Source organism: Chinchilla lanigera, unplaced genomic scaffold (assembly GCF_000276665.1).
Source record: "Chinchilla lanigera isolate Chin_1 unplaced genomic scaffold, ChiLan1.0 scaffold00054, whole genome shotgun sequence".
NCBI classification, from domain to species: Eukaryota; Metazoa; Chordata; class Mammalia; order Rodentia; family Chinchillidae; genus Chinchilla; species Chinchilla lanigera.
This window is the reverse complement of record NW_004955455.1, coordinates 4,553,167-4,576,037: the sequence shown is the minus strand read 5'-3', so window position 1 is coordinate 4,576,037 and position 22,871 is coordinate 4,553,167. Positions and strand designations below refer to the sequence as shown.

The following is a 22,871-nucleotide window of genomic DNA, read 5'->3' as shown; positions in this document are numbered from 1 at the left end:
GTATGATTTCCTTCAAGTTATCTTTCTTTATGGCAGCATAATACTCCATTGTGTGTAAATACCATATTTTCCCTTTCCATTCATCTGTTGATAGATGTATATACTGTTTCCAAGATCTAGCTATCATAAATAGTGCTGCTATAAACATAGGTATGCATGTATCCACGGGGTATGATTTCAGGTTTTTTTGTTTGTTTGTTTTTGTCTTTTTGAAACAGGGTCTGGCTATGCAATTCAGGCTGGCCTTGAGCTCACTTTGTAGCCTAGGTTGGTCTAGAACTTGCAAGGATTCTCCTGCCTCTGCCTCCTGATTGCTGGGATTACAGGCATGCACCACCACAGCCGGCTCTGAAATTTACTTCTTAAAAACAAAAGTAAAATGTAAAACCTGGCCAGGTGTGGTGGTGCACGCCTATAATCCTAGCACTCAAGAGGCTGAGGCAGGAGGATCACTGGGAGGTCAAGGTCAGTCTGGACTACCTAGCAAGACCCTGTCTCAAAACAAACAAATAAACAAACACAAACCTTGGAGTTATCATTAACAACCTGTTTTGGGTATTTGCTCTTAGCTATTCTGCATCTTTTGTATTTTAAAAAGAGCAGGTAAGCAAATAGCTCTAGGGCCCCACAATTCATAAAACAGGATGAGGATAAAGTTATTCCTTATCATCTTACAGAAGAAGGTCTTCTTCTGCCTAAACTGAGTTCAGTTAAGCCAGCAGTGTTCCTTAGCCTTACTTCTTTTTTTTTGGCTTTTCTCTGGTACCGGGAATCGAACTCAGAATCTTGCGCTTGCCAGGCAGGCGCTGTGCCGCTGAGCTAAATCCCCAGCCCCCTCCTTAGCCTTAAACTGAAATAATTAGGTCAGGGATAGGTATGTGACCCAGTATGACCCAGTATGACCCAGTATGAAAGGCTGAACAGGAACTACCAGCAGACTGGAAGCAGCTGTGAAAAGATCAGAGTGACAAGAAGGAAAAAGAAAAACGATGCCATAGCTCTAGTGAAATAACCTCTGGAACACACTGCTCCTGAAGCCGATCCTACATATACATTTTTTAAAGCTATGAAACCTACTAAATACAGTTGATTTAATTCGTTTTACAGCTGGGGAGATAGCTCCGTGGCACAGCACCTTCCTGGCAAGTACAGGGTCCTGAGTTCGATTTCTAATACCAAAAAAAACTAATTTGTTTTTCAATACAAGGATCAACCCAGGGGTTCTTCTACCTCTGAGCTACATCTTTAACCTTTTTTATTTTTTATTTTGGATTTCAATAATCTGCTCAGGCTGGCCTCAAACTTTCCTATCCTCCTGCCTCAGCCTCCAGTTAGCCATCACACCTGGCACAAATTTAAATCTATTTTGAGTTGCATTTCCTGTCACTCGAACCAAAGATCCTCGACTATTATCTTCTGGGTTGGGATAAATAAACTTTATAAGTTCTCTTGCTCTTCCTAAGTTACTGGGTATCAGTTGTCTACCTTCTGAGAGCTCTGCTGTTGTTACCAATCAGGCTGTGGCCCGTGCTGGCAGGCTTCGTGAACACACGCAAGCTGACCATTCTGAGATCCAGGGAAAGGGGCCTGTGTGAGCACCTTTTACTCAACTCAGAAATGACCCTCGAGGATATCAGCAAGTATTCCTGTATTCCTAGTAAGCACCTTACTTTCAGAAGAATGTGCACAGCAGCCAGTCTATCGGATGTTCCACAGTATTCTCTAAGGCCTCTTGTACTTTGTACTCCAGGGAACCACTGGCATCTGTGGGGTTCTCCTTTTATTTGTTTTGAGATTCTATGTTGCCCAGGCTGTCTTAATTTTTTTTTGTTGTTGTTGATCTTTTTGAAGAAGGGTCTCGCTATGTAGTTCAGGCTGGCCTTGAGCTCACCTTGTAGCCCAGGCTAGTCTGGAACTCACAACGATCCTCCTGCCTCAGCCTCCCGAATGCTGGGATTACCGTGCGCCGCCACGTCCGGCACCCAGGCTGTCTTGAATTCACAATCCTCCCTCAGTCTTCCAAGCTTCGATTACAGTTTGCACCACTTCACCATGCTTGGGACTCTCCTTTTGGATGGTGTAGTCATTGGTTCACTCCTCTCCCTCCCCTCTCACTGCAGTCTTCCCACACCGTCTATTGAGCCTGCTTCTATTTCAAAGAGAAGTAGTTTTGTACCTGTGCGCTGCTTCCTGTATACTGTCCACCCAGATCTTACCAGCTGCTGCCTCTGCCCCAGCACCACCCTACTTTCTTTTTGATACTGCCTGAAAAACATTCAATGCTTGTTCATAATTTTCTCCCTCTTCCACTGGACTCTAAACTCTGTGGGTTTATTTAATTTCATTTATTTTATTTTTTGTTGGTTCTGAGTATTGAACTCAGGGCTTTTATACTGAGCTACATCCCCAGTTTGTTTTCTTTTTCTTTCTTCCTTTCTTCCTCTCTTCCTCTCTTCCCCTCTTCCCCTCTTCCCTTCCCTTCCCTTCCCTTCCCTTCCCTTCCCTTCTTTCTTTTTTTCTTTCTTTTTCTCTTTCTTTCTTTCTCTTTCTTTTTCTTTCTTTTCTTCCTTCCCTTCCCTTTTCCCTTCCTTCCTCCCTCCCTCCCTCCCTCCCTTCCTTCCTTCCTTCCTTCCTTCCTTCCTTCCTTCCTTCCTTCCTTCCTTCCTTTCCTCCCTTCCTTTCTTATTTTGAGACAGGTTTGCTGAATTGCCCAGGTTGGCACTCAAATTTTGTGATCCTCCTTCCTCAACCTCCCAGAGTACTAGCATTATGGAACCGAGTACCAAACTGAATGGAAAACACTCTGCTCCAAGGAGTAGGAAGGCAACCAACCTTATTACTATGCCAGCAGGCTGATGGGGGATTTCTCCCAAAGCATCAGCCTGGAGCTGGCTTTGGGCTTAGTTTATATACGTTTTGCAAGTAGGAGCTACAAAAGTTTAAAAGCATGGTGAATTTTATTGGGTAGCATCAGTTATCCTTTGTTGTTGAGCAGACAGTGGTTTGCTTAAGGTCACAGCACAAATTTGAATCCTGGTTAGTGTGATGTAAGATTAGCAGCTGTGGCATCCAGGCATTAACTGGAGTAATGCTCACCCAGTCTTCCAGTGAGGGACCCCAGGTGCCACTAATGTGTCCCTACCCGCATCCCAGTAACCCTGCGGTGAATAAGAACATGTTTGGGATGTGAGCCTAGGACCAGAATAATTAAGTCAGAGGGTTGTGCATACTTTGCTGTACCATGCTTCCAGCATGACATTTGTTCCAGGGATGCCTGGTTCCTCTCCTTTTGCTGGGGTGGACTCACATCCCCATGTACAGCCCACTTTGCCCCTCCTAAGAGCTGGGACCAAAGAGCCCAGCACTCTGGAGCCACTGGAGAGGAGCAGAGTCCTCCAGACAGGATTTAAGACCAGAATAGCCTGTGCCCACTCCCATGTCTTCTGTTGCCCTGTTTATGGAAAACCAGAAGCCCATGGAATGTGAAGACTGCTTGGTGAAATTTTTAAGAATGTCTGGGCCACAAGAAAACAGCTGGTAAAATCATTTAATGCTCTTGCTCAACCCCCACCCTCCTTTTCTGTCCCTTTGAGGCCTGCTTCAGATCCTGCAGTTCAAATCTGTCTCTTCTGGCCCCTTCCTCTTCCTAGGCCTGTCTCAATTATTGATTTATGGGGACCTAGAACCTTAGTTCCCTTAAATGTAATATGGGACTAATAATAGTATGTGTCTCATTGCTAAAATGCAAACAATGTGGAAAACAATTTGTCGGTTCCTCAAAGTTAAGCAGAATTACCATTCTGATGCAGAAATCCCATTCCTAGGAAATTCCACCCAAGATAAATTAAAATATATGTCCACACACAAACTTGTACCTTGCTGGGTACACACCTGTAATCCCATCTACTGGGTGAGTGGAGGCAGTAAAATCACAAGTTTGAGGCCAGCCTGGGCAACTTAGTGAGATTGTCTCAAAATATAAAGAGGGGTTGGAGCTGGGGAATGTAGTTCAGTGGCAGAGCCCTTGAATTTGATTGCCATTACTGCTTTAAAAAATGCTTGTATCTGAATGATCACAGCAGCATTTTTTTTTTTTTTAGCAGCATTATTCCTAATAGCTAAAAATGGACACATCTAAGAAAGTGTCAATGTGGTATACTCATAAAATGGAATATTATTCATCACAAAAAGGAATGAAGGACTAGTAAGCACTACAATGTGGATGCATCTCAGAACCATTAAAGAGAAGTAAGCTGGACACAAAAGTCACATGCTGTATGATTCCATTTATATGAAATGTCCATAAAAGGGAAAATCTGTAGGTAGAAAGTAGATTAGCCGGGGTCTGGAGAGGTTGGGGAGTGATCGCTATTGTAGGGTTTTTTTCGGGGGGGGGTGTTGATGAAAATGTTCTAAAATTAGATTGTGATGCTTGCTCAACTGTGTAAATATGCTACAAAGTATGGGACTATATAATTTGGTTTTGTTTTTTTACTTTTTAAATTATTATTTAATTTTTGGGACAGGGTCTCACTCTGTAGTTCAGGCTAGCGTTGAACTCATGGAGATCCTCCTACCTCAGCCTCCCTAGTGCTGGGATTATAGGTGTGTGTCACCATGCCCGGTTTTTAAATTTTTTTGTGGTGCTGGGGATCAAGCCCAGGAATGCTAGGCAAGCACTATACCACTGGACTAAATAAATCTCCAGTCCTTTATTTCGACATAGGACCTCAATGAGTTTACTGGGCTGGCCTCAGATTTGTGATCCTCCTGCCTCTCAGCCTACCCAAAACAGCTGGAATTACCGGCATGTGTACCACCACACCTGAATATGTTATTATTATTATTATTATTATTTTGGTCTTTTTGAGACAGGGTCTCACTGTGCAGTTCAGGATAGTCTTGAACTCACTTTGTAGCAGAGGCTGGCCTGGAACTCCAAACGATCCTCCTGCCTCAGCCTTCCCAGTGCTGGGATTACACAGGAGTGCGCCACCATGCCGGGCTAGGTTATTATTCTTAATACGTCTTCCACAAGCTAATTTAAGGTCCCAGAAGCAGTGATCAGAGAAATGTGCTGCCAAACTTCTAGTTAAGGCTGAATATTTAATCTGCTCTGGGTCTCAGAGTTTTGCAAGTAGGAGCAGTTCCTCGACACATTTGGGTCTCTTCCGAGTTTGTAAACGAACAGAGGAACGATCCCCACCCACGCCCCTAGGGTCTTAAATTTAAGAGCCGGCCTCAAGGAGGCAGATGCACAATCCCGGGGGAAAACCCGGGCCTCCTGCTTGAGAGCTCCGCGTTGACAGCCCGAGTCTGACTCAATCCGGAAAGGCCGGAGGATAGTGTCCAGGTGAGTTCTCGCGAGTGGCAGCCCTGGGCTCCTGGCGACGGCTGCCCCGCCTCCTCACGTCGGCCCGTTGGCGCCAGCCTGGGGGAGTGGGAGGGGCCCAGAGTCTCCGGCCGCCATTGGGCCTGGGGGGAGCTCCCCGGGCGGGCCTTGAGCCCCGCCCCCGTCCTCCTGGCGGCCAATGGGCGCGATGCATGGGCGGGGCGTCGGCGGCGTCGGCGGAGGCCGGGAGGCTGAGGCGGCTGAGGTGGCTGAGGTGGCCGAGGTGGCCGCTGGGGCTGAGGCGGCGGGCGCGGCTGGGATGGCGAAGAGCAGCGGAGAGAATGGGCCGCGCGCGCCCGCGGCCGCGGGGAGCTTGTCGGGGACCCGGGAGAACCTGGCGCAGGCCCCCGACGCGGCGACAGCCGACGAGCTCAGCTCCCTCGGCTCCGATTCGGAGGCCAACGGCTTCGCCGAGCACCGCATCGACAAGTTCGGCTTCATCGTGGTCTCGCAGGGGGCGGAGGACGCGTGAGTAGAGCCGGGACCAGGGCTGGAGGGTCGGGACAGGGCGCGGAGTCGGCGCGGGCGTGGGCTCAGGCCCGGACGAGGACAGCGTCGCCCTGAGGACCGACCGACACGTCCTCCTGCCAGCAGGGACTCCCGACCCCGTCCCTCCTCTGCCCCACCCCCACCCCGGCCCTTCTCCCAGGGACCCACTCCTGTGGGCAGTGACAGCTCCACTTCCGACCCAGGCAGGCCATCGTACCACTTCTACCCCCATCCCCATCCTCTAGACAGGCTGACCCGCCCCCAGGGAGGACCAGCAGCGCCCTTCTCCCATCGCGGGGCCGTGACGGACACCTGACCCCCTGTCCACCGCTGCCACGCTAGCCTTAGGGCTGATTGACTTTGCCACCTCCAGGAAGGGTTACAGATGGCTACTCCCCTCCCCCATACAGATGTGCTGTATCTCTCCCCTCCCCCACAGACCCACAGATGTCCTTGTCTCACAGTCTCGCTACCCCCACGTCAGGAAACCCTCGATAGACTTAAAAAGGACTGGCTGCCCTGTCCCCCCATCGCATTCCAGGACAGATTGATCCTCAAGACAGCAGACCTCTGGAGGGACTGATTCTGGTCAGCCCTCCCTCCCCCACAGTCCCATCCTGGGACAGACAGTCCCTTCTCAGGGAAGGGTCAGAGTGTTCCCCTCCCCGCAAAGGCAGCTTTTTCCATTGTCACTGGCAACAGGTAGGCAGACGCTCTCTCTTCCCAGTACCTGCAGGGTGACAGCACCTCAGCTCCATCTAGGTTACACTGTCAGCTCCCACAGCCACAAGAACCAGCAGGGAGACTCCACAGATGCTGTGGGGGACATGAATCTTCCTCTCCAAATCCACATCTGGAGTCGCAGCAGGCAGGCTAGCAGAGTCCTTGCGCAAATAGCACACCCAGACACCCAACCCTGGAACATTTGCCTGGCAGATGACAAGAACTGAGGCAGTGGACATAACTTCCCTCCAAGTTGGGCAGGTTGGTCAGCCAGACTGCCTCTCAGAGCCCACTGTGCCTAGCACTCCCAGAGATCATTATGTTCAGGCTGACGGTTGCTTTAGGAAAAGGTGGACTGCAGACCCCACTTATATCGCAGCTGTCGTGTCACATGAGACCAGTGCTGCGCGCAGAACTGACAAGCGTCCCTCTTAATGTGCCTCCTGTTCAACAGAGACCGTTGGGGGCTTTACTCCAGAAGGTGTCCTTTCTCCTCTTTGACAGATTGTGACTGCCCAAGGCTTCCCTATCCACTCTTAGCACTTATGAAAGTGCCTTGATTGTCTAAGAGCTCCACCCCATACTAGCAACCCGGTAACTGTCTCTTCTGGAATTTTTTCAAGCTCCAAATCCTCTCTTATTCACAGACCTTTCTTCCTAGGAGAAATCTAGGCTCCGCCCCTAAGGGGAGTTTCCTCCCTCCCACTGGATCTGTCTCCTCTAGCCCCTCCCTAGTTGCTCACAGCAGGCAAAGCCAGGACTCAGAGAGCGCCCCCTTATTCTCATCCCTCTCCCTGACTTGATGCCATGTCCCATTTTCCTCTGGTTTAGAGGGAGGTGCTCCCACTGGGGGAGAGAGAACCCAAAGGGGACTTTGTTTTCAAATTGAGGAACAGTTACCAGGGCTCAGGGAGGGGTGTGGTCTTGAGACCTGGGGAAGAAGTTCTCATTTTCATTTGTGGGGTCTTGGAAGGAAGAATTCAGGTTTGTTGATGAGTTCTAGGGCATGAGAATTCCTGCTACATGCTTAATAGGCAGGTGATGAGATCTCGGGATGCAGAGCGGTGTAATGTAGTGGTAAAAGGCTGAATTTAAGAATCACACTTGCTGGCTGTGAGAGTAGGGCAAGATCCTGGATCTTTGAGCATGTTTACTTACTGTAAAGGGCAACTGTAACATTTCCTTTGAGGAGGAGGGCATGTGAGTAGACCTGAGACCCGGGCCAGGGGTCGGGTGAGAATGGGGTATATGAAGATGCCTAGCACAGTGCCTGGCATAATCTGTGACCCAGAAAATGTTAGTTTCCTTCTAAGGACTGGAGAAATGATGAGAAAAATGAGGGCGTACCTCTGGTATTTGTGGGCAGAGAGGCCCCAGTGGGAGCACCTCCCTCTGGCTGTAGTCCCCAACCAGGCAGCCAGACATCTGTCTTCCCCACCCCTCCAACTGCAAACCCCGGATGTGGCTCTGCAGACGCCCTCACATTTTTGATGTCTTTAGGGCAGGAGCTGAGGTGGAATCGCAGGCCTCTTCTTCTCTCCCTGCCTTACTTTCTTGAAGCTGTCAGTCCGTATTGGAAAGCTTGGATGTTCCTTGTTGAATCTTGTGGTTCCAAAGAAGCCTTGCCCAAGGCCATAAGAGGGGAAGTTATGCGAAGTTTCAGGGTGACTGCCCTAAACACAGTCCCATGGTTGAGGGCTAGAGGTCCATGTGCTGTCCCAGAGAAGTGGAACATTAGCATGATGGCTGTGGCAGAGTTGGTGGGGACTCTAGCTTAAGATTAAAGGTCCATTTCAGCCACCCTGGACCAAAGGTTGTCTCAAGAGAAGTCAGTTTGAATAGTTCCAGGGAATGGAGAAGAAAGCAGATCAGAGGCTACCTTCTGCTGGTGACTGTTGAGCTGGAAGGAATCTTAAGAAATTACCAGTTTAGCCTTACAGATTATACAGAAGAGAAAGCAGGCCAAAAGAGGGGAATAACTTGCTGAAGATCACACAGCATATTAATGGCAGAACTAGGATTGGAACCTAGGATTTCAGATTCCCAGGTCAAAAACTGGGTGTGGTGGCATATGCCTATAATTCTAGTACTTGGAGAGATGAGGCAGGAGGATTTCCATGAGTTCAGCTCTAGCCTGGGCTACATAGAGGAGTTCAAGGCTAGCCTGAACTGTGTTGTAAGACTGTCTCAAAAAACAAAACAACCAGACTCCCAGTTCACCATGTTCACTATTCATAAATATGGCCTGTGGCCCCAGTAGGAAATCAGGTAGACTAAAGGTGTCTACCAGGAACCTGTTTGCCCTCATCTCTGGCTTTGATTCCCTCAGCAGTGTAGGAGGTTAATATCCCTTCCAGGATGGACTGGAAGGATAAATGTGTGTTGTCTTTACCAGTCTACTAGCCTGATCAGCTTAGGACTGGGATGAAGCTTATTCATCTTTTTCTCCTCAGGCCTGCAGTGGAGGAAATGCTCAATTAATATTTATTTACTGAATGATTTACTGACAGACATTCCAAGTCAGAAAGGTAAGAGTGACCTTAGAGATGGCCTTCACCATATGGGTAGGTAAACTGAAGCCTGAGAGAGATGATTAGCCTTTTCAGTCTATTAGGAGCAGAGCTGAGGATTGAACCAGAACAATTCTCAAGCCTTGCCCTTTCCACGTCACTCACTTTTGAGCCTGTTCTGCCTGGCACCTTTAGTGGGACTGAGGTGTTCCCTGCCTGTTCTGGAGCAGTAGTAGCCAAAGGCAAGAAAGCAAATGACTCTATGAGGGTGGCTTGGGCACAGACAGAGGTGTTGGCAGCATTAGTTTTTGCTTGGCTGGAGACTGAACTGGGTATTGAAGTCCAGGGAGGATCAGGTAAGGAGAAAGTAGTGTTCTCAGCAGGGAAAAGTGGGAGGAGTGGAAAAGTGGGAAGAGTGATGTTACCCTTTCAGTCACGTGGTGGTAGAAAGGGTAACGTCCCTCCTGCAGCTTAGAGGAGGTGGTCAGGAAGGTAAAGAAGGGTATAAGTTAAATACCAGATCCCCTGGTCCGAGGGAGATGGCTTGACAGGTGGGTCTCTGGCCTTCCTCTTTTTTCCATGTGATTGTCAGGACTGGCCTCTGGAGGCTGGAGTTTCCCACCCACCCTCAGTGTGCTCAATCTGCCAGCCAGATGACATGATGAGCTCTGCTGTGTGGGATCCCCTGGGCATTGGCTTCCTGTGAAGGGAGAGAGGGATCTTAGCTACACTCATGGAAAAACATCTGGAACAGCAATATTGCCTTCTTCAGTTCCCCTATTCCCTGAGCCCTCTACTTTTAGCCATCTATGACAGTCCTGTGACTTTTGAAATCATAGAACTGGTTTAATTGGCATCCCTTATAGATTGCTGTGTGCCAATTGAAGTGGGACCAGGGCCTTCCTGGCAAGCTGGAGCCTGCCTCCTTGCTTTCCTACCACCTTCTCTAGTGTGTAAGCTCAGAGCATCCACTTTTCTTGAGCTATTACAGATCCCAGGAGAGCATGGGGCTGACATTGAGTGGTCCCTGGGTGGCCTGTCTGGAAGGAGGCAGCTATACATGTGGGGCTCCACTTTGTGACTATAGACCACAGGCCCTCCCTTTCTGTCTCCCCTTTTTCTTCTCTCAACATCAAAGGAAAATCCAGTTTGGTAGCCCTGTGGGTGTTCTAGGGCCTCAGACAAGACCTGACTTGGTAAGGGAGAGGGCCAGCTCACCAGTTACTGCCCTGGGAAGGTGCCTGTGTGTCCACCTGTTAGGAAACCCTAAGCTGTGGGAAAGAGATAAGGCAATAAAGCATGCCTGGTGTTTTATCCTTCCTGCATCTGGTCTGAAATAGGACCTCCAGGGGTCAGTGAGATGTGGCTTGGATCCAGCCACCCAGCCAGTTTACAGTGAGGTAGGGGAAAGAAGTGCCTTGTGCTCTTTCTGGACATGAGCTCTGGAGTCTCATTGTCTGTATTACCTTGGACATGTTGCTTCACTTTTGAGCCTGAATTTATTTATTTATTTATTTATTTATTTATTTTTTCTTTCTTTCTTTCTTTCTTTCTTTCTTTCTTTCTTTCTTTCTTTCTTTCTTTCTTTCTTTCTTGACACTGGTCTTGTTCGTAGTATAGTTCAGGCTGGCCTTGAACTCACTGTGTAGCCGTCTGGCCTTGAATTTGAGGTAATCCTCCTGCCTCAGCCTCCTGACCATGTGCCACCATGCCTAGCTATGAGCTTGAATTTTTTACTTGTAAAATGGCTGTATAATAGTACCAACTTTGTAGGGCTGCTGCGAGGTTTTAAATGCACTGATGCAAAAGAGCCTGGCATAGTATAAGTGCTCACTGTATGTTCTTCCCCCTCTTGAACACTGGTCCTGTCTTGCTTTTCTATGTCTCATCTCTGGTCATGATGATGAGTAAGACCTCATCCCTGTGAGAAGGAGTGACCCCTAACCCAGGGGGTATTATCGCCATTCTGTGGATGAGCACACTAAATACCTGAGTAGATAGTGCCCAAAGTTTTCCACCTCATAAATGACAGAACTAGAACTAGAACCTGTTTCTCGGCCCTGTGACTAAGCCTTGCTAAGGTGTTAGCAGGCAAAGTTTTAGATCCTCATCATCCCTGAGGTCCCCACACCCAGGGCAGGAGTTAGCAGGAACTGGCTACCTCCGCATCCCAATGTGAAGGGCAGGGCAGCTCTTGTTCTTGGCTATCAAAGTAGGAGAAAGGCCCAGAGAGGAAGATTCTTGGGGAGGCCCTGAAGTGTGGCCTAGCCCTCTCATAGATCATAGTCTGCACTTCTGCACTGCATTGGTCTTGACCCTAAAATACTGTAGAACACCCAATCGACTTTTGATATCCAGTGTATGCCTTTTTTTTTTTTTTTTGGTACCAGGAATCAAACCCAGGACCTTGCACTTGCCAGGCAAGTGTTGTGCTGCTGAGCTATATCCCAGGCCAGTCTCTGCCTCATGGCAGAAGTGTTTGTAGTGTTTGGTGAAAAGGCAAGAATTGTGTTCCTTTTACAGTGAGGAACCTGTGGCTTAGAGAACCCTTGGAGAGCCCAGGTCAGAGAGGGATCCCAGGTCTTCCTACTGCTAGCCCAGTGCTCCAGCTATGTGGCACTGCCTGCTTTCTTCCTCACTGTGGAGCCTCCAAGCCCAAGATGCATTGGCCACCAGAGCAGAGCCTTCCATTGTCCTCCCGTTGTCAGTGCTGATCACTTTCTTTATCCTGCAGACTGTCTGCTTGACAAAGAGGAAGCCTCCTTTAGCCGATTAGCCTGCCCCTGGCAAATCTGTTGCTATTCCAGGTCCAGGGAGAAAGCTATCTTGGCTGCCCTGTTGGCACACCAGCACTCCTGATACTTAACTTTCTTAGGAGCCCATCCCTATCTAGGATTTTGTGGGGAGCTTCCAACTTTGGCTTGCCCTATGTCATCTTTTTCTTCCTTACCTTTCCTACCCATACCCTGATCCTACTCCATTTCACATCCTGTCTTAGCTCCTCATTTCTGTCAGGTCAGGAAGTAGGCAGTAGACAGAACAGCTTGGGAGAGCAAGACAAGGGTTATTTTTGCTAGCTTAGCCATTTTAGCAGTGAGCTTATTTACTAAAAAGTTTTTGAGCTTCTACTCTGTCAGACCCTGTGATTGGGACAAGGGATACAGAACTGAACAAGACATCTCTTCTTGCCTTGCCCTCGAGGAGTTCACAGACTGGTTGGAAAACAACCACAAACAAAACTTTCAGTATTGAGTGATAAAGGACATACTTGAGGTGTGCAGTTGCTTGGGAATATATAGGAGAAAGCAGCCAGCTCTGCAGGGGCCTAGAAAGAAGTGGACTTTGATCCAGGACTCAGAAAGGCATTCCACTGCATAGGAGGGGACCCATGTGCGATATTCCCTCCAAAAGCTGTTATACCAAGAGCAGTGATAACAAGAAGAGTGGCAGGCAGAAGAAGTAATAAGGGCAGCTAGGAAAGGAGGTTGGGAACAAGACTGTGGCTAGCCTTGAATGTCAGGCTGAGGCCTGCTGTACTTCAGAAAGGTTAGTCTGGGTTTGGCATGGAAGATGGCAAAAAGAGGAGCAGAACCACCGATAGTGAGACCTGTGGGAGAATCCAGGATGCCCCAAAGGAGTTACAGTGAGACCTGGAAGAGGTCTGGCGCTATGAGCGGGGAAGAGACTGACAGATTTAGAGCTTAGTCTGTGACTGCCTGTGTGGACTAATGAGGAGGTAGACGACCTCTTACAGAGCTCGTGCTGGAGCCTTCATGGTACAGGGAGGCAAGGCCAAGCTGCACCTTTCTTCACAGTAGGTTGCTGTTGACTTCTGCTGCTGACGAGGCTTTGTCATAGCACTCATAGCACTGGGCTCCCCAAGGTGCCAGGCCTGGCTGGCATGCCCAGAGCACATCAAGGGGCTCTTTGTTTCTCTCCTGTAGGAAAGCAAGTTGGCTGATCTGGTTGGGGAGGGAGTAGGGTGAGTAATACTGAACTTTGTGGTCTCTGCCTGGTAAACATATTGGGTGGCAAGGAGAGCCAGGCTCCTCTCCAAGGAGCGGAGTGAGGCCTGAGGAGGGGCAAAAAAAATCTACCTTAGGGCGGTGTGGCAGTTGGGGAGAGTAGGTTTGAGCTTTGGATCACAACATAAGTTGCTCAGGGGAAGGCACATGACAGCTGAGGGCCGGCTTGATCTCATCTGATATCTAGCTTATCTATTTAGTGGTACTAGCGATTAGACCCAGGGCCTTCATACTGTGCTACATTTCCAGCACTTTAAAAAATTTTTAATTATGTATTTATTTGGTTGGTTGGTTGGTTTTTTTAAAACAGGATCTTTCTGTGCAGTTCAGGCTAGCCTAGAACTCACGATGTAGCCCAGATTGGCCTCGAGCTTGCAGTGATCCTCCTGTCTCGGCCTCATGAGTGCTGGGATTACAGGCATGTGCTACCAAACCTGGTTTGTTTTTTTAATTTTGAGACAAAGTTTCACAAAGTTGCTAAATTGCTCAAGCTGGACTCCAATTGGCTGGCAATCCTCCTGCTTCAGCCTCCCATAATGCTAGGATTACAGGCATGTACCATCACTCCTGGATCATCTGGTGTCTTTATTCTTTTCTTGGAGGTGGTGCTTTGGCTAGAATGGGTGGAAGCAATTCCCACACCTGTTGGAGGCAAACTTCTCACCACTTTAGGGTACTACTAGTGACTCCTAGAGAGGAGAGATTTAGGCTAACATGTAGGAAGGTACTCTGAATCAGGCATAGGAGTTAGGGTGCCAGTTAGTTGTCAGCTTCCCCATGGACCCTTGTGGTTTGTTGCTAAGGCACATTCCCTCATCTGACCATAGGGCTAATGCTGCCTGCATGTAGCCTTGTGTCAGGCTCAGGATATGGACCAATCCTGCCCTCATAGGACTTACAGCCTAGCAGGGAAGTCAGACATTAAACCAGTAGTTATAGGTATGGGTGTGTTCAAAGGACTGTGGGGATCAAACAAGATAACTGGATTAGGAGCACAGTATAAATACAAACTGCTGAACATAGACCAGGAAACTCAGATCCTGGGCCTCAGCCACTAACTAGCTGTATAACCTTGAGAAATGTGCTTAATCTTTCTCAATCTCGGTTTCCCCTACATGTAAGGCCGTTTCACTGGAATAGTATTGAAAAGCTTATCAACACCTAACATTTTGAGGTGGACCTTGGAGTATATAAAAAGTTCTTTGAGAGGTTCTTTCTGTAGTAGGCACCACAATACAGGGAGTCACATTCCACAGAAGCTGGTGCTTCTAGCATGCTGTGGTCCTCCAGTGAGAGGACCTCTCTCTCTGTGCTGGACTAGTGGCCCTCACATCTGTGGGTGTGTGATCAGTTTAAAGAACGCTTTGAGTTTTCTGTTCTCTCTGTCTCTCTGTCTCTGTCTCTGTCTGTCTCTCTCTGTCTCACTGGTAGTACTGGGGATTGAACCTAGTGCTTTTGTACTGACCTGTATCCTCAGCTATTTTTATTTTATTTATTTACTTTGGGATACAGTCTTCCTGAGTTGCTACGTTTCCAAGATTGGGCACAAAATAGCCCTTGAAACTAAGGCCCAGGTCTACCACTTGCACACCCTCAGTTTTTCAGTTACTGAAACTGAAATGGGTTATAGGCATGCACCACCATGTCTGGCTGATTTGTCTAGTGTTGTAGTCTGAAGTAACCCTTACGGGAGCACTGGGAAATTGATAGGGTAAAGATTTTTTTTTATGGTACTAGGAATTGGACCAGGGCCTTCACACTGAGCTATATCCTAGACATTTACCCAGGAAGGACTCAAACTTGTAGTCCTCTAGTATTGCTGGGATTACAGGTGTGCACAACCATACCTGGCTAGGATAAGGATTCTTGTACTGTGAGAAACTGAAAAACTGAGGTTGTGCAAGTGGTAGACCTGGGCCTAGAGTCCGGGACTCTTCCTTCCTAATCTTCCATCTCAGGAAAACTAGTAGCCACTGTGTGGCCTTTTCTAGTACTGCCTTTCCAAGCCTTAGGACTTTAGCCCAGCCCCAAGCTTGTACATTTCTTATTGGGTTGTTTTTCTGGCTGACTTCTTATAAAGGATGGTACAGCTCCTGTCCCAGTTCTGCACATACAACCTCTTATATATTCCCAAGGCAGGTGGAACTGGGTGGTAAAAGGCCTAATGAGAGAGCATAGTGGGGGGGAATTCTTACTCCCCCTCAGTGTACTCTGGGCTTTGGACATTGTATGTCCAAAGTAATCTTTCTTCCTTTTTTTTTTCCTTCTTTTTTGACACAGGATCTCACTTCGTATGTAGTTCAGGCTGGTCTTGAATTTTCTATTTGTTTTTTTTTCACTTCTTCTTTTTTATGGCAGGGTCTCACTATGTAATGCAGGCTGGCCTTGAACTGGCTTATGTAGCCCAGGCTGGCCTTGAACTCACAGCGATCTTCCTGCCCCAGCCTCCCAAGTGCTGGGATTACAGGAATGCCCCACCACACCCAGCTCTTGAGCTAACTATGTACCATAGGCTGGCCTCAAACTCATAGCAATCCTCTTGTCTTAGCCATTGCCGTTGCTGGGATTGCTGGCATATGCCACCTTGCCTACCTGATTTTTCTTAACCTACCACTTTTGGAGGATGATGCTTTGTTTCTTTTCCTCTCTGTCCTGGCTCCACAAGAAAGAAAGAACCTAAATTTGAGCCCGGGAGAGCCCAGGTTCAATGCACCAGCAGACCTGGCTTTGAGTCCTGCTTCTGATGTATTCCAGGCATGTGAACACTCTTAAGTCTGCAGTTGGGCTAGCATTGGGAGAGGGGATCATTTTGAGGCCTAAGGGAGATGATATTAGAAAGGTACCTAGCGCAGGCCAGGTGTGGTGGTGCACACCTGTAATCCCAGCACAGTGTCGGCTGAGGTGTGAGGATCACAGTGAGTTTGAGGCCAGCCTGAACTGCATGTGAAAACCTGTCTTAAAAACAAAACAAGGGAGGGTACCTAGCACAGTATGAGGGCTCAGAGTCTGTGTACATAATGGCTCTCACACTTCGAGTGTGCATTATCCTCTAAGGTTCACTTCAGGTCTTTGGTGTAATGGGGAAACAAGGGTATCCCGTGGTCATGAAAATCTGGCTTCCCTTCTGTGCTCTGCCCACTCACCCCAAGGTCCTGGGAATGAGGCAGGGCTCAGCCTTTGGTCAGGAGATTTTCGCCCCTCCAGGGCAGGTTAGGTGACCCCCTGTCAGTTCCTCATTGAGTCATTTGGAGCAGGGCCCTCAGGCAGCTGTAACTTTGAGAGCTTGCTCTTCCCTATTCTTGGCCTATGAAGAGAAAGCAGAACTGAGAGCATAGGTAGTCTCCTGAGAGCTTCCACCCCAGTATGCAATCAGAGAGTGGGTGCCCTAGGGCCTCCGCCCTCCAGGGTAATCACAATCACTTGGGGAAGAGACCAATTTTTTTGTTTGCTTCTAATTATCATCAGTCTCCTTCTGTGTCTTGTATATATTCATCCCAGACTTCCTGTCCTGCCTCTGAATAACCCCTTCTATCCTCCCAGTATTGTCATAGTAATGCCATTTCACAGAGGAATCTGTATGGTGGATTGGGCTTTTATTTGCCCTACCTCATTTATTTTTTATTTATTTTTTTACTTTTTGTCTTTTTGAGACAGGCTCTTGCTATACAGTTCAGGCTGGCCTTGAGCTCACTTTGTAGCCCAGGCTGGTCTCGAACTCGCAACAATCCTCCTGCCTCAGATTCCTGAGTGCTGGAATTATAGGCGTGCGCCCCCATACCCGGCTGCTTGTCCTACCTCCTTTAATTCTGTGAGTATAGTTATCTTTATAAGCCCCATTCTACAGAGGCAGAAACCAAATCCCGGAGAGGCAGAATGTTTGCCAAGCATCACACAGTTTATGGTTCTGAGTCCACTGAGTTCCAAGCTGCCAGCCTGGTTGACCACACCCAGTGTGGGAGCTGGTGACAAAAAAGAATGGGGTCTGGACTCACCTCCTTGTGCTGTCCTTGCTTACTGTGGGCCTTTAGTAGTCCCTGGCTTGCTGAAAACCAGAGTTTTCCTTTGTGATTGGTACAAGGTCTTGTTGTGTAGTCCAGGCTGGCCTTGAATTCACTATGTAGCCCATGCTGGTCTCAAACTCATGGTGATCCTCCTACCTCAGCCTCCTGAATGCAGGGATTGTAGGCCTGTTCCACCAGGCCTGGCCTGGAAACTTGAGTTTTCTTATGTGCAAAAGGGGGTTTATCAGCCAGTCATGGTAGTATATGCCTATAATCCCCACACTCTGGGAGGCTGAGGCAGGAGTATCACAAATTCAAGGCCATCCTGGGTAATTTAGTGAATTAGTGAGACCCTGTTACAAAATTTAAAAATGTAACAAAAGAAAACAAAAGGCTAAGGATGTAGCTCAGTGAGAAGGTGATAGGTTTAGTCCCTAGTACTGAAAAAAGGGAGGTTAGAGGGTAATCCATCATTAGAGGATCTATCTCATGAATTTGTTGCCAGGATTAAATGTAATAATGTTAAGTGCTGAGCAGTGTCTGGTACATAGCAACTGCTTGGTAAGTGTTATAATAGACATTCAGTTAAGTTAATTGAATATTAGAACTGTAATGTTGTAAAAGGCCATCATCCAACAGATCTGTGCTCAGCCCTGTGCTGGCCTTTGAGGAAGATCTGGAGCACATGTCAAGGCAAAGAGGGAGTGTTCTTCATCTAGCACTCACTGTGCTTGACCTGTGTGGTCTCAAGTTAGAGGACAATATTCCCAGCTCACTGCTGAGAATGTTGAAACCAAGAGGCCTGAAGTGACAAAAGTAAAGAATTGGTCAGCACACATTTATTGAAGGCCAGCTAGGTGCCAGGCTCTGTTTTTGGCCCAGGACACAGTGCAGGGAATGAGACTGACAGAGCCCTGCCCTCCAGGAACTCACCTTCTGGTGGAATGCTGCCTCAGCAGAGTGACTGGCTAGGTGGGAAAACTACCTGCTCCACCAGAGTGCTCACATTCCCCAAACACGTCATGCCCTTCCTAGTAACCCGCACTTGCACCCGCTGGGCCTTCTCTGTCTGGTGTGTCCTTTTCCCTTTCTCAGCCTGGTCACTTCCTGTCACCTTTCAAACCCCAGTTTAAAAGGGACCTCCCATTTGTCTTTTGTTTTGTTTTGTTGGTTTTTCTCCGGTACTGGGAATTGAACTAATGACCTTGCGCTTGCCAGGTAGGTGCTGTGCTGCTGAGCTAAATCCCCAGTCCCTGTTTTGTTTTGTTTTGAGACAGGGTCTTGCTATGCAGTTCAGGCTGGTCTTGAGCTCAGTCCTTCCGCCTCTGCCTCCCAAGTGCTGGGATTACAGGCCTGTGCCACCATTCCCAGTGCGAGCTCCCATTTGAAGTGTTCCCTAAACACCCTGCCCTCATCCTATGGACCTCTTACAACTCCCAGCACATTTCATATGCTCTGAGTTGGCACTTCTGTTTGTGCTGCTTATTTACCCATTCAATTCTCTCCTCTGCCAGGCTGATCTCTTCAAGGGCAGGGACTATATTTTGTTCATCTTTGTGGATTCAGGGCCCAGAGCACAGGCTAGAGAGAGATGTGTATGGAATGTAATGTGGTGCTGATTGTGATGTCTGTGGAGCAGCAGGGATGATACAGAGATGAGAGGCCTCTGATGATAAGATGATGAGTGGGACTGAATTACAGGTGGGGAGTGGGGCGGGGCCAAGAGGCTGAGGGATGGGTGGCTTCAGTGGAAGGGCACCTAGACATAGGACTAAGGGAAAGGACCAATGTGCAGGAAAACAGGAGGGCCAGACAACCAGGGCCTGAGGTTTGTGTTGGAGAAGGATGGCAATAGGGAGCCATGAAGGAGTTTAGGCAGAGGAGGGGCCTTATATAAACAGTGAGTTAAGACTAATTCGGTAAGATCTATCAATAAGAGATAGCAATTTGGTGAGGATAGGTGGGGGTGAACATGAGTCAGGGTGGCCCTGGGGGCCTGAAGTGAGATTGTGACAGAGGACCCAGTCACTGGTAGGGAATTTCAAGTACTTCTTTGCCTGGTGGAGATTGGGGTTTGGAAAAGGGATGTCTCCTATTGAAAATGGCTTTCTGCAGTTGTCAGGACAGTTGCCTTGGGATTGCTGTTGTGGTCTACATCCTTCTCTAGTTTAGTGGACAGAGGAGGGAGGTTCTTGCTTTTTGGAGCTAGCAAGGCTGTGCCTGAAGGAGCAGTTTCTTCTGTCTCATATGGAGTGGGGTGGAGCTGAGCAGAGTGGAGAGTTGGGCAGAGGCCCAGGCACCAAGGCCAGTGAAGGGTGGAGAGAACCTGTTTACCATTGTGCACTGACCCAGGGCCGGAAGGAACAGAGCCAGGGACTGCCTCATGGGAAAGAGGCAGCATTTGCCTGCGCTGGAAGCTAGAGAGAGTGAAGCGAGTCACACTCTTACCCAGACAGGCCTGCCGTGGCCAGCCAACTCCAAGGCAGGGTGGTCAGGCTGCCAAAGGAGATGGCAGGCTGCTGTAGACCATCTTCCCTTCCCCCACATCATTCATGGTGTGGCTGTAGCAGGTCACTTACCTTCTAGGAGACCTCAGGCTTCCCAATTGTCTGGGGAAGGGATGAATTCACTGGCTGCTTCCACAGGCCTGTCAGCTGTTCGTTTGTGCACTAGTAGCTCATCCTCTCCTACCTTGTGGTTTTCCATCATCACATCACTTATGGAACTGTCCTAAAACCTATTTATAATTTCTGTCATTACTACCTCTTAGGGTAATGAATTCTCTCTCTCTCTTTTTTTTTTTTTTGAGACGGGGTCTCACTATGTAGTTCATGCTGGTCTCAAACTCACTATATAGCCAAGACTGGCTTCAGATTCACAGTGGTCCTCCTGCCTTAGCCTTCTGAGTGCTGGGATTACAGGTGTGCGCCACCATGCCTGGGCAGGGTAATGAACTCTGGAGGTTGTTACCGAGTGTGCAAAGTAGGTCAGGCTTTTGTTCATTTTCACTTCTCTTTGCAGCTGGTAGTGGGAGAGGATGCTCTTCCACCCTCTTTGTCTCTGGATCCATGACTGGCCATGTTTTTTCTGCATCCCCACACCTAGATTTTCCTTACCATGGTGAGGCTTCTTTCAGTAGCCTCATCTCCTTTCCAGAAACCCAAACGTGGAAGGCTATCGTCACATTCTTTACTCCTACTCTTCTCAGCTCGGAGGGTGGTGAAAGGAGTGGAATGTGACAGGACTGAACTTCTGTTATGTTGGAGTACTTTATATCATTAGGTGGTTTAGTAGCAGCTTCCACTTCCAAGCTGTGTACCTGAGCAGATTACTCAGCCATGCTATGTGTTAGCATTCTTGTAATAAAAGTTACTTCTAATAGAGGTAATAAAAGTTACTTCTGTGGGGGAATTTTATGCCTGTGTGTTGTGCGTGGCGGAGTTATACATGGCTGGTGTTTGAACCATGTCAGTTCTTACTGCTTCACATCATCTTTTGTGCTGCTCTCTGAGGAGGTGGCATGGGCCCAGTGTTACGGATGAGGAACTGGAAGCTCAGGGAATAGAGAAGCCCTTCCTGTTTCACACAGTTATAAAGTGGTAGAGCAGGGATCAGAAGCCAGGAATTATGGTTTGTGTGTTATTGAGTAAATTATATAATCTCTTGGGGCCTTAATTGCTTCCTAAGTAAAATGGCAGTAACTGCTCTGCCTTTCTCTAAGTGCTGTCTGTGGGGACCTGTCAGATGAGAAGAGATGTGTAAGGTTTTTTTGGGGTGTTTTTTTGGTTTTGCCTTTTTAAGACAGGATCTCACTATGCAGTTCAGGCTGGCCTTGAGCTTCTGGCCTCAAACTAGCAACCACCCTCCTACCTCAGCCTCCTGAGTGCTGGGATTACAGGTGTGTGCCACCATGTGTGACGAAAGTTTTGGCTAAACTGAAAATTTCAGTTGCCTAATAACTGTCCTTTTCTGGGCACGTATCAGGCTGGCCCTTGTATACATTTATTCCATATTGCAGGTTTATGAAATATGAGGTATTCATTATGGTCCCATTAAAGATGAATAACTGGAGGCTTAGAAGGTCAAGTGTTTTACCCATGGTCTCCCAACTAGTAAAATGCAGGAACTGGGATACCTAGGTTGGTTGACTTCATGTTACCCACTCTGTTTATTCTCTCCGAGGTTCCACCAGGCCTTCCTGATGGGTGAGATGAGAGAATCAGTTTTGTAGTCAGTCTGTGACCTCAGGATTTCTGCCTGGGGTTGTACTTGTCTTCATTTGGGCTGGTTTGGGGAATGAGCCCAGAAGAACGGGTTAGACTGATTCCTTGGGACCAAGGTTTTATCTTCTACTGCAGGATACAGAAGTTCTGGGCATGGGAATCACTCCTATTGATTCTGCCAAGCTAGAGAGGTTGAGAGCAGATGTCTAGGAGGACAAGAGGACAGAAAATCCCAGCCTTCAGAACTGATCGTCTCTCTGACCTTTTGGAAGCTTCCAGTTTTCAGGGTTTTTGGTGAAGGTGAAGGCCACTTGGAACCTGAAGCAGCTGAAGGGTCCATGAAGTATCATGGGTTATGGCATGGGCAGCACAGCTCAGCCTATCTCAGTCTAGGAGCCTGATGGTTTCTGTGATCAGGCACCTCCTTTGTCTCATCTGACCCTTTCCTCCTCAGGAGATGGGACTTGTAGCAGACAACAGATTGCCCAGGCTTACCATCTCCAACCGAGGTTGTGCTTGCCAGTGATACCTGTCCAGCCTCTTGGCCTCACTGAGCATTTTCAGGGCATTCACTGGGGTGGTCAGAGTACTAGAGGAGTGAGTCTGACAGGCTGTCCAGGCCTGAGGGGCCAGATTGAGTCACACAGCAGCATCTGAAGAAGGACTCATTTTTCCACACCTTTCTTTGGGGGAAGCAGGGGCAGCATAAGAGTTACTATTGCTGAGGGGAAGCCCTGTTTCACCAGTTACTTATTAGCTTTGTGACTTTGTCTGAGTCGTACAACTTCTCTGATTGGGTCAAGTCTCTCATGGGCCAAATGGAAATAATAATCAATCTATGAGGGCTCCACCTCACTGGTCATTAGAAGGACAAATAAAATTGTAAAGACAAAAGTGGCTTGTGCCCTGAATACAGTGCCAATGAAAGTAATGATGTTATAGAGAAAACCAGGTAGGTTGTGCACCTCTGAGAAGTGTGATGGGAGTTACAGAAGTTGTTCAAAACTGGTATCCATTTGGGAGGAACAGTGCTGAGCAATATGAAGAAGTTGTAAGCAAGTAGTCATTTCATACATCATGGCTTGACCAATTCACAGATTAGTGCTAAAATCAGTTTTAGGAACTGTGACCAGCATTTAAAGAAAATAAATAAATCCAGGTGTGGTAGCACAGACCTGTAGTCTCAGCACTTACTCCAGAGGCTGGGGCAGGCATGCGCCCCACCATGCCTGGCTGGAGTTTTTAATGGTATATTGGGCCGTAAAAGGATACTGTGACTTAGAGAGGGGAGAAAAAAAGGTGTTCCAAAGATAGGGAAGGGTGGATGACATGTGTGTACCTGGAAAATGAGGGGTCTGAGAATTGCACGGCCTCAGCAAGCAGATATTGAAATTATAGGTATAGCCAGATGTGGTGGCACTCACCTGTAATCCCAGCACCCAGGAGACTGAGGCAGGAGAATTGCTGCAAGTTCAACACCAGCCTAGGCTACATAAATAAGTTCAAGG

General features: G+C 48.1%; 1 protein-coding gene across 1 annotated transcript in view; it reads left to right on the top strand.

Moving 5' to 3' along the window:
* The first annotated feature begins 5,088 nt into the window (after window positions 1–5,088).
* The window catches only part of Tbc1d10a (TBC1 domain family, member 10A), a 33,316-nt gene continuing 15,533 nt past the window's right edge, over window positions 5,089–22,871 (top strand). The window contains exon 1 of the mRNA XM_005396252.2: window positions 5,089–5,860. Coding sequence (XP_005396309.1) covers window positions 5,532–5,860 — 329 coding nt within the window. The 5' untranslated portion in view covers window positions 5,089–5,531. The remainder of the gene's footprint in view (window positions 5,861–22,871) is intronic.